The following is a 12,209-nucleotide window of genomic DNA, read 5'->3' on the forward strand; positions in this document are numbered from 1 at the left end:
AGGAGAGTTGCTGCAGACAGCCCTGTGTGGAGTATGGCAATCCAGCAAGGTAAAAGCTCTGAGGTCACTCACAACTATAGCTACACATCAATCCTACACTTCCCACGACTGCGGGGACTTTATCCTCACTGGGTAAGCGTGGCTAGTACTGAGTCCCTATCACTCAACAATCAAGATACCTTGGCCACAGTTAGGACACAGGAGCCCTCAGAATATGAGTCATATGACTTTGATGACTAGAGAGGGCACAGCCAGCAACTTTCGTTGTCTTCCCCAGTGACCCAGATCTGCCTCTGAGGATCCCAACTTTCTAGAGGCTGTGAGGAGACTCCTCCTGTCACCAGGAAACAAATAGCCCTCACACAACTAGAAGTCTCCCATTGGTGAGGTGTTCCTGTCACACCCCTTCAGTGCCCACAGAGGCAACCTGCAGGTTTGACTCTCACTGCCATGCCAGACTATCTGTGCAGACCGTGCGCCCTGGAGCAGGAGCAGAACTGAACCTGAACAAAGCCAGGGCATTTGAGCTGGGGACTGCCCCAAACCAGCACAGAGCCCCTTTGAGCACCAAACACTGGGAGATGATAAAGCTGTCTCGCTGTTAAATGTTTCAATGAAACAAAAACACCACACAGACTACCTAGATCACAGCCAGACTGAAAACTCTAGCTGCTATTATTGGACATTTCTTACTATAGCGTCTTCCTGCCTAGAGAAAAGCTGCACCGCGGTATTTTCAGTCGCAGTAAGAGGTGGAGGGTGAGTCTATGACCACTGGAGGCCTGACCTGGCCGCCTGCTGCAGGGAGGCCAAGTGCTTCCCCAGGATCTCGGCTGTCATCACTCTTCTGCCCACGGACGGCCCCTGCCGACTATCTGCTGCTGCCCAGGAGCTGGGTCTCTGTGGTCGGGTCCCTAAAACCTGTTCACAGAAGAAAGGGACTGCGTGTTGATCAAGCCCGGGGTGGGGAGGACCCCGCAGACCTTTCCTCTCCCCTTTCAGACAGGTTCCTAGCCAGTCCGCTTGCCTCACCTCTGTCTGCTGCAGTTCACAGATGGGCCTTCCCTTTCCTCATCTCCACCTACCTTTATGGTACAGCAGAGGTGACTAGCTGTCCCCAGACAGTCCCCTCACTGTGTCCACACCCTTAGGGGCTGCCTTCGTCAGCATCTTTGCACCCTATAGTTAGAGATAGCCATGGGACTGGGTCCTAAGAGGAAAGAACATACTGACTTCCGTCCTGTCCCACATAAACATTAGCAGGGATGAGTCCTCAGAAGACAGGTACTGAAGATGACAAAGAACCCACGGTCCTAAAGTCTGCTGACCTGCAAATCTACTCACTACTGGTATTTGGACAGAAAATAGACTTGCATTTAAAACACTCTCTCGGGCTGGAGAGATGGCTCAGCAGTCAAGAGCAATGACTGCTCTTCCAGAGGTCCTGAGTTCAAATCCCAGCAACAACACGGTGGCTCACAACCATCTGTAATGAGATCTGACGCCCTCTTCTGGCACATAGGTGAATATGCATATAGAGTACTCTTACATAAGATAAACAAATCTTTAAAAACGTATTTAGAAAAAGAAAACACTCTAGTTTTTTTTTTGTTTTTTTTTTTTTTTTTTTCTCTTACAGTGACAGCACGGAGTAGCAGGCGCTAGCATGGCCTGGTGCCTGACACCAACTTATTTCACAATATTTACTACAACAGTGTTTCTTGCTGATTATGTAAGGGGGCTTTCTAGGCAGAGGAACTGAGCTCTAGGCTTCCACCATCTCACAGCAGGAAGTGAGCGCTCCCTGCTGCCTCTGCCTTTTCACACCACACTGGCTACTGTCTCCTCTGGGGGAGGGTTTAGCCAGGCTCCACTCTGACCCTGGTGCTCCTGAGAAAGTGGGGATTGCGAACCTTGCCCACCCAGCCCCACTCCCAGACCTCAGCTCACCTGACCCATCTTTTCAGCCTCTTTGTTCTCCTGGCTGAGCTTTGATGCACGAAACTGCCTCTCAAAAACAAGCTGGCTTTGATTGGCAGTCCTCTCTTCCTTAGGCAGCTGGGACTTTAATGTCCAGTCAAGCTTTTCAGAACTGAGAAGAGGAAAAAAACTCAGCTCAGCACAAACAATTCTACCATTCAAACGTTACTGAATGAATATGGTATTCATTTTGTGAGAAGACATCCCTGGTGCCTGTCCATCTGCTCTGCTGGGGGATAATGTTCCCTAATGGTTTATATGGGGATGCTGTGGGCCCTTAAAGGATGTGGTTAGAGTAGGAAGTGCTGAAGTCTCGAGGTGAAGGGGACTGTGGAGCCCTGGTCTCTCCCTTTCTCTTTCTCCTGCTTCCTGAGCAGTCTAATCCTACAGTGCTACCCTACCAGAGGCCCAAGGCAATGTGGCTACTGGATCGCAAACTTTATCCTTCCAAACTATAAGCTAAATAAACTTTGGCCAGCCAGGTGCCACAGGTGAAGAGGGTTAACACAACCATCAGCTGAGTCACTGGACCTTTCTGCAGCTGCAGCTGAGGCAGCGAGTCAATCCTGAGACCAGGGTTGCAGAGGAGCCCTCAGGCAGCCTGTGGTGCTCAGACAAGGAAGCCAGGGAGAGCAGCACCATGTCCTTGGCAGCACATGCACAAAGCAGAGGAAAGAGATGCAGCAGCTTGTCAAGGAGAAGTGGTGAGCACAGGCTCAAGGAGAGGACGGGTGGTGGTCCTCAAGCAGCCTGGCTCTTGCTGATTACGTAAGGGGGCTTTCTGATGTATCTAGCCTTCTCCACTTTTTGACTTAAGATTCTGCTTTTTGCAATCAACTGCCCCTGGTTAGTCTAGTGTATCACTCTTAAGTTCTTTCCTTGATTAAACGAGGCACCCTCAGGACATGTCCTCTCAGAGTTTGCCTATCCTTACTTCTCTTCCCTCATCCCTTATTCTGCTTCCTCGAAAGGGGTTGTCCCTGATGAGACGGAGGCAGAGATCACAGCGATCATATACTCAGGTGATCTCACTGAACCTTCTCGTTCTGACTGGTCAAATAAAGGCCAGAGTCAATGATTGGGTAATGGAAGGGAAAGATGGGACAGGAGGTCTCGGAGAACAGAGGAAGAAGAGGGGAAGGAAGATGGAACAGAACCACCACAATGCCTGGAGAAACCACAAGTAATGAGGGGGTCTCATATCTGGGGAATAGATCAATATAGTGATTGATCTGCCCAATCTAGACATATAGCTTACAAACACAATAACTAGATTATATGTTCTTTATATAGGCTTATTGGGGTAAGAAATTACCACAACATCCAGCACCTAATGTCTGTTTGTTGAGGGGCATTACATTGTCTGTGTTAACATTGCAGACAAGGAAGGAACAAAACACAAAACAGCCTGGCAGATCAGAGAACTATAAACAGTTGACTTAACCAGAGATTTTTGTGACTAGTATGTATTTCTTTAAAGAAAAGGGATTTTTCTAGCCCTTCTAGCCAGAATAGTAGCAGAGGTCACACGGTGTCTCTCAGGCTGTAAGGACCAAACTCCAATCTGAGGGTTATAGGAAGCCACTGAAGTTTTCTTCTGGGAAGTGACCCTTCAACCTTTTATATGGAAAAGGCCAGAACAAAGGAAGGTCAGAAGAGTGTGATCTCAGGGACACAAAACCTCACGGAGGAATTCTGTAATTGTGAGTGTTTAAAGAAAAAATGGTCTTGACGGTGAAGCAAACAGAGTAGCATACAGCGCACAGTGCTGAGATTCCATGAGGCAGCGCTGGTCCTTACAGGAGCGCAGGATGGAGAGGTGAACAAGGATCACCTGCAACCCAGCACCCGAGAGGCAGAGCTGGGGTGGAGAGTTTGAGGCCAGGCTACACGGTCATGCAAAACTGCCTCAAAAGGAGGAGAGGGAGACTGTGCTTCTGTGCAAAAGGGTACGATCTGCAGACTGTGTCTAGTGCAACAACCAGAAAGAACCAGACATCTGTCAGGAACACTCATGGCTCTGAAGCACTGGACAGCTACCGAGCAGCACCAGAGAGGGCCAAACTGTTAGGAGGGAGTGCTTTTTTTACTGATTTTTGAGATTCACTCATTTCTATGTTTTTCTATGTATATCTATTTACCACATGTATGCAGTCCCCATGGGGGTCAGAAAAGAGCCCCTTCGAATGGTAGTTACAGACCATGTGAAGTTCCATATGGGTGCTGGGATTTGAACTTGGGTTCTTTCCATGCAGCCTTACTTCCTTAACAATGAGAATTGTCTCCAAATGCTACTCTGTGGACAAAATCAGTCCTAACTAACTTCCTCAACACAAAGCATAGTGTAACATAGGTACCATGTGTGCATGAGAAGTCATGTGTGTGGTGCTGTGGATGTCAGAGGTTTCTTATTTTGTTACTATTACACATGCTTTAATTTTCTGACTAGATATAGAGAAATAAAAATGATTTGTAAGTTGACTTTATACTTGATAATCTTTTCTAACTGTTATTACTTTTAATATTTTACTTAACTGAGAGTCTCATACTTGTATCTATCAATGCACTTTGATCACATCACTCCTCCCTTAGCTCCTCCCAGATTCATTCCCCATCTCTCAGCCCTCACCTGCTTCCAACTTCATGTCCTTTTTTTTATTATTATTTTAAAGAACCCACCAAGTCCAATTTGTGCTGCCCATATCCTTTTGGGGTTAGGGGGACAATCCCCTGGAGTATGGTCAACCTACCAAGGGCCACGCCCTCAAGAAAAACTTATTCCCCTTTCCTAAAAGTCATCAACCATCAATGGCCCCTCAGCTAGGGGCTCCTGTACCCCTCCCTGCTATTCTTTTACTTTTAACATTTTATTTACATTTCAGAAGAGCCAGGGTTGCACAGAGAAAACCTATCTCATAAAACAATTATTTATGGCCTTCTGAGTTTTTCTATATAGAGCATCATATTATCTGCAAAATATGAAGGGTTTACTGTTTTCCATTTCTTTTACCATTGATCTCCTTCCCTTGTCTTATTTCATTAAGATCTCTGGCACAAAGTCGAAGGGGCAAGAGTGAGATTCCTTGGTTCATAAACTCAAAGGGAAAACTTCTATCTTTCACTGTGACCTCTACAATTTATACAACTCTGTTGCAAGTTAAGTAGGTTCATTTCTATCAACCTAAACTGTGTTAATTTGGAGGGTTGTGACTAGATTTTTTTAAATCATATTAATTTTCTACACTTAGTGAAACCATTATGACTCTATCCCTATAGTTAATGTGAAAAATCACAGTGGTTTTCAAAAACTACTTTGCTATAAACACTTAAAGATACATTGAATCTATCACTGGGGTTTCATGGCCACCAGCAATTTACTACAGCCCTCCCCTCCTCTTGGTTTTCTTTTTATTTCTTTCTGGATCCTTCCTAGAGCTCCCTCTCCACCCACCCCAATGCTCACCCCACCCTCCCTGCTAGCTGGCTTCCCTGGCTCCACTGTACCTGTTTCTGCCACCCAGCTTACTCTTCATGAACCAGGCAGAGGCTTTCTGCCTCTCTCTGGGAACAGTGCAATGGGACCTGAGCGGGAACAGGGGTGACCTGGTGAAGAGGAGACCCTTCTCAGTCTCTTTGGCTTCTTTTTGTGTGCCGTGCATTTTTCCTATAGGAAGACACAAGAGCAAAATCAAACTCTTTAAAAACAAGTGTGGTGCTCTTGAAGTGGGGACTATTTGACTCTTAGCTGTGTCTCCAGTGTAGCCTCTGGTTGGTCGCTAAGCACCTGTGCCTTGATGGTAACTGGGTCCTTTTGCTTCCTCCAGCTCTTGCTGTCTTCGAAACAGACATTGGCACAATGAAGACATTTTAGTCTACGGGGGAAAAAAGAGAAACTCTTTGAGGTCCCCACTACAGTTTACAGTGAGCAGTTTAAATCTGGACCTAAGTACAGGAGTGTGACCTCACTCCACCAAAGCCGCTGAAGACAAGACTTAGGAATGATGTCAGCCCACAGCACCATGGGTGAGCCTGCCTCCGGTGGGTATGTTTCACTGAGTGTAAATGCTGACAGAGAAAGGAGGCAGGCCTACCCACATGGAAGAGGGCTTCTCTCTGCAGTTTTACTAAGTCACATCAGTCAGTGTTTGCTCAGCCACTGCATGCTACACCAAGGCCAAGCTCTGCCCTCATGGGTTTCTCAGTGCAGAACAGACAAGTCCCACCATTAGCAGCTTGGTTCAGAGAGGCTCCTCTCTTCCCTTTAGGAGCACAGTGTTCCTAACCAATCCTGGGAGAAGTCCTCCTTGGACCACCACCTGCTCTTAAAATTTCAGGAAGAGCAGGGCTAAGGAGTATAAGACTGTCGGGGTGTGGGAGGCACAGAGGCCATTAAGAAGGAATGTCCTCTCCTAAGATAAGCCTTAGGAAGAGGGCTTCATTTGCTGTTCTCCACTCCTGAAAGATCACACGCTTCCATTTCAAGACACTTAAATCATATCTGGAGTTCCAGCTCTTAAGACATTCAGGAACTACTATCCAATGCACATTTTTTAAAGTTTTTTTTATAAATATACTCTGTGATTCTCAATGTCTGTAACACTGTACCAACACTCTTCCGTATTTCTTGTAAATAACAAGGAGCAAAGGTTCTACGGGACACTCTTAGAGCAGAGGAGGACATAAATTTCTGACCTCAAAGTGGAAGACAACTTTAAAATCAGACACCGGAATGCTGTAATTCTGTAAAGCCACAACAAAGAGAAGAACTTGTCTGTCCCTAAGCTTAGTGGCCACCGAGCTGCATGGCCCACTCACTGCCCCAGAGACCGGAGAGGCACGTGCTCTCCTGGCCCTGCTCAGAACCCAGCCCAGGCAGTGCTGGAGACTTGGTGCTTCCTGAGCAAAGAAGCGGGAAACAGAGTCCCGGGCACCACCTGGTCCCTCTTCTACCTCCAGGGCAGACTAGTGTCCAGAGCTGTGAGCAGCATCAGGCACACATCAGGACAGCAGAAAAAACAACAGGAGAGAAAGAAAAACAAGATTATCATGGTTAAGTGAAGACAGTAACAAAGCCCAGTACCGGTTTATCTGTGTGCTTTAAGCAGTATTCACATTTCAGTTGATTTCTTCCAGGTCTTCTATATGCAATTACTTTTTCTATAATTCTCTGCTGAAGAGGCTGTGCCACATTTTCAACCCATTGCTTATGTAACATCTCTTTTCTTCTTTCCTTAAAAACTGCCAGATGCTGTAAATATGTATCCAATCTCTAACAAAGTAATATAAAGAGACAAATTACAAACATTTTCATTTATCATTTTATTAGCGAGGGAGGAAATACTGGTTCCTAACTCTGCAATCCACGCTGCCTGCTCCTTCCAGCAAATAACTGGAGTGCAGAATAAACTTCAGGAAGACAACACGGGACAGGAAGAAAATATGGAACATTCTAAATCCCTCTGCACCTTCAGATTAAACTGTTATCCAACTCATAAACCAAATTTAGCTTTTCCCAACTCGTCAAATTCTTATTTTGTTCTACAATTTTCAAAATGTTACCCAGTCATACATTCCATATCTTGGATTCACTGCCACGTGGTCTGGGCCTGAACCAGAAAAGCAATTCCAAGTCAGCAATCTAGCAAGTCGCTTGCCTTCCTACCACTCTCCGCCCTCGCTGCTTTTGATACTCAAATGAGAATTTATGGGAAAGTGACTAGCTACTGCCTAGCCACGTCTCTCTTCAGTGTAATCAATAAACTATAGAGAGAGAGAGAGAGAGAGGGGGGGGGGGAGGGAGGGAGGGAAGGAGGGAGGAAGAGGGAGGGAGGGAGGGGGAGCGAATTATGAATCACAATAAAAATGCCAAGGAATTGTTGTAATACTAAATTCCAGTCTTTCAGGTGAAAATTAACTCCTTTAAAGCTTGTTAGTCCCATAGATATTATCAGTCACTTAACTGCTCATTACCCATCAATACTAATTAATTGCTGGTGGTTTTATATAGCTCAATACAACAAAATGGGAAAGGAAAAGAGGCAAGCTTTGGTAGAAAGATGCTCTGTTTAGTACAAGACAAAGATGGGGAACAGTTAGAACAGTCACTCAGCCTCCTCAAGGGCAAACAGGTCCAGACAAGATGTGGGACATTTCAGTGATCTCGCGAGGAGGTAATAGATTCTCAATGCTCCACAGCTTATAGGTGTGAACCAGAGGCACCTCATTCTACCTACAGGTGAGTCTCTGGCAGAATATTACCACCTAAATGTTAAATGTCCCCCCAAAACTGAGTGCTGGTTTGTTTCCAGCTGGTGGGGCTACTGAGGTGGGGTGGAAACTTTGGGAGGAAGGGCTGCAGACAGAAGTCAGATTGTGGAGAATGAGAGCATGCCTTTGAAGAACACACTGAGACTCTGGCCCCTTCGTTCCTTTCATTTTGCTTCCTGGACGCCCAGAAGTGGGCACCTCCGACCACTGCCTGCCTTTATGCTCTGCTAGATCTACCACAGCCTCTCAGTGATGGGTGGAGCCTCTCAGTGATGGGTGGAGCCTCTCAGTGATGGGTGCTGTGGTTGTGAGAGAGCCCCGGGAGTCTCTGCGTCAAACACATCTTCACTCTTCCCAGCAGAGCGTAGTAGCAGCTGTGGGTCATACTTCTCAGCATCACACCTGCTCCTCGGGACATACTCAACACAGTGCGAAGCCAGAGCTTACCTTCACAACATAGTTTTCTCTAAATAATATTGCATGCACAGCTTCATCGATGTCTTCTCTAGCTAATACCTAAAAAAAAATTGAATGGTGGGTCAAAAATTCTGAAGGAACAATCGGGATGACAAATCCCAGGGCACTATTCCAATATTGCTAGTACAAATCTAATGCCTGTATCTCGAAACATAGTTTTAACCTGTGGTGTAGAAAGGTTTAAGTTCTGTTTTCCATGAACCCACAACCTAGTTTTAATAAGCTGCAACTCGATCTCACTTTGTATAAACCCCTACTCATTTTACTGTCATCCACCCAGACTAACTTGAAACACACCTTGACATTATATCATTACATTGTATTTTGTTAATTTTCCAAGAAGTTGGGGCTGCAGAGACGGCTCAGCAGTTGTGAGCTCACACCGCTCATGCAGAGGACCAGGGCTAAATCCCCTACACCTGTGTCCAGCAGCTCAGTTCACAGCTGCCTGTAACGTTAGCCCCACGGAACCCAACAGCTCTGGCCTCTGTAGGCACCTGCACTACAGTGGACACTCCCACAGAGAGCACATAATTCAAAATAAAATAATGAGGTCCCAAGAAGCTTACTAATCATTTTTCAATAAAATGAGCTCTCTTTTTCAGACATAAGTATATCCTAGGAGCCCCTCAAAGATTTGCCTTCTGCTCTTCATACATCAGAACCTCAAGGGTTGGGGTGTGGTTCAGTTGGTGGAATGTTTGCCTGGCAGACATGAAACCTTATAGGCTACCAGTCCAAGCCCTAAAATGGCACAAAATAGGTGTGGTGGTGTTAAGGCCAACCTGGGTTACATGAGGCCCTGTCTCAGAAAACTCAGTTTAGTGCTGGATTCAAAAGCAGAAAACTCAACTCAGTGGAACTGGCCCAGAGCCTCAGAGCTGTGCAGAAGCTCCATGTTCTCATTGTGAGTTTGAGGACATCGGTGGACACGGAACGGCAATGACAATCCAGAGTCTAGAAGACAGACACTGTTCCCTAAGATAACAGCCCCCGTGAAAACTGTCAGAATTTGTTATTCAACTGTGGCTCCTCCCGCAGGTCTACCATGCTGAACGCATTAAGACCAACTAAATCCTAACCTCAGGCACCGCCTCTGTAAATAAGGGACGTCTCAAGGGAGAGCTGCATTTTTCCACCCATATGTATGTTCACATAAAATCCAAAGTGCTGTGTGATGAACTCGTTGGGCTTCCCCAGTGGATGTTCTAGAATATACACAACTGTACTTTAAAGCCAGGTCAGAATTATCTTAAGATGGCAATGAAAAGAGAGAATGTAAAACGAAATGTTCTCAATACTATACTGTGAACATAGAATAATCACTATTTAGAGAAGTAGAAACATGTGTTGATAAGTATCATTGGTATACTTATCACATGGTTTAACCTTCTTAATAAGATTATAAGCAAATGAACAAATATAATATACACCCTTAGTCAGCAACTCTTTTTATGGAAAAAAGAAAAGTTAGCTATATAGGATGGCACATACCTTTACTCCTGCCATAAAGGTTTCAGGCTAGCCTAGTCTACATAGCAAATTCCAGACCAGCCAGGTCTGCTATAAAATAATAACAGTGATGATGATGATGATGGTGGTGGTGGTGGTGGTGGTGGTGATGGTGGGGGTGGTGATGGTGGTGGTGGTAGTGATGGTGGTGGTAGTGGTGGTGGCAGTGGTGGTAATGGTGGTGATGGTGGTGGTGATGGTGGTGGTGGTGGTAATGGTGGTGATGGTGGCGGTGATGGTGATGGTGGCGGTGGTGGTAATGGTGGTGATGGTGGTGGCGATGGTGATGGTGATGGTGATGGTGGTGGTGGTGATGGTGGTGATGGTGGTGGTGATGGTGGTGATGATGATCGGTTTTCATGGGTAGCCAGTAAAGGTGCTTGCCACCATGCCTGACCACCTGGGTTCAATTCCTGGGACACATGTAGTTGGAGAGAACCCACTTCTGAAAACTTTCCTCTGACCTCCTGTCCCTGTGTGTTTGCCTTTTGCACACACACACACACACACACACTGAGGTAAATATAATTGAACTAGATAGTCTGTCACTGATTAGTCATTCTTTGAACTTTTTTTCAGAAAATATAGACATGTTCACGGTTCATAGCCGCTTCAATGAGATCCACTGTTCACAAATGCAAAAATGTTTATCTCAGATTTCACAGTTCTTATTGTCACCATGCCAAGGGGACAAGGAAATTCTCAAGAGCCTTCTTTACAATGAGGCAAACCACAGACTCCTATAAAACTAAAGCTTTGTGAACACATCACTATCAGACGTGAAAGGGCAAGTCTGGCTGTCACATTTACCTACCTTGGTCACCTACCTGGCAGCCATCCTGTCCTTCAGGGTGGCTTTTCATCAATCCAGGCATTTCTACTCACCGGATCCTTCTACATACCTAATCAGAGCCATGAAATACTGAAAATATACACCAAGTGTATTGAGTGATTGAGGCCAAATTGGTCCTAAATTCAAGGAATTTTGTGTCCCATTGAAAGATGCCTCAAAAAGAAAATCAAGAGGTTTGAAGTTCTTACACTCAAATGACCCCCACGTCAGTCTTGACAGTGAATCCGCTATAGGAACTATCACTTGGCTCCAAATAAAATTAGCTTCTTATGAAAAGGAAGGAAGGGATGAAGGAAGAGAGGAAGGAAGGAAGGAAGGAAGGAAGGAAGGAAGGAAGGAAAGAAGGAAGGAAGAAAGGAAGGAAGGAACAGACCAAAAAACAAAACAAAACAAAAACAAGGCTGTACTATGTACTATGTTACCTCCATTAAAGAAACAGACTCTGGCTCTGGCCATTCCTTTAGTTTCTTCACACTGAAATGTTCATCACAGTTCGAAGATTTTGTGTCAGCCATAAAGAGTAGAATCCCTGAGCAAGAAAAACTGAGTTGACTTAGTATGTCAGTGTGGCCAAAGCAGGCAGTAGGGACTTGGAACCAGGTTTGACGCCCCCCCCCCTTTCCCGTGTCCTAGAGACCCCGCCGTCGGTGGGAGGGGAGCAGGTACCAGTACTGGTTGCATAGCACAAGGCTGAGGGTGATGGCTCTCAGCGGGGAAAGGAGGCTGCCTCGGGCTGCAGGCCTCCCCTCCAAGGGTTGTTTCTGGGCTGGTGAGTGGGTAAGAGTCTACCTTAGGCCTCAGATAGACGCTTCTGCGCTGGTGGCTCCACTTTAGGTCCCACAGGCCTCCCCTCAGATGACTGGTTACTTCAGGCCCGCAGGCCTCCTCAGATGGATGTTCCCGCGCTGTTCCGCTGGTCACGGCAGGACACAGGCCTCCCCTCCCAACAGATAAACGCTCCTGTGCGGGTCACTGGTCACCTAAGGCCCACCGGCCTCCCAGGCTGCCTCAGGGCCGGGCTACTCTCCGCTGGTTGCTATCCTGCGCACTGTGCGCACTGCCTCAGCCAGTTCTGGTGGGTGGCGTCTCAGCGGTCGGTGAGTGAGTGACGCAAGGCCAC

The 12,209-nt window shown here is 46.3% G+C and overlaps 1 protein-coding gene across 1 annotated transcript; it reads right to left on the reverse strand.

Annotated features, from left to right (window-relative positions):
* Positions 1–765: 765 nt before the first annotated feature.
* FAM228A (family with sequence similarity 228 member A) lies at positions 766–11,604 on the reverse strand (the record flags this gene model as incomplete). Its single annotated transcript, XM_080911629.1, has 7 exons — positions 766–921; positions 1,951–2,092; positions 5,470–5,644; positions 5,765–5,852; positions 7,061–7,249; positions 8,695–8,763; positions 11,512–11,604. 7 exons carry the CDS (start codon positions 11,602–11,604, stop codon positions 766–768), a joined length of 912 nt encoding a protein of 303 aa, XP_080767755.1.
* Between the last annotated feature and the right edge of the window lie 605 nt (positions 11,605–12,209).

This window comes from Micromys minutus (assembly GCF_963924665.1).
Source record: "Micromys minutus genome assembly, chromosome: 1".
Taxonomy (NCBI): Eukaryota; Metazoa; Chordata; class Mammalia; order Rodentia; family Muridae; genus Micromys; species Micromys minutus.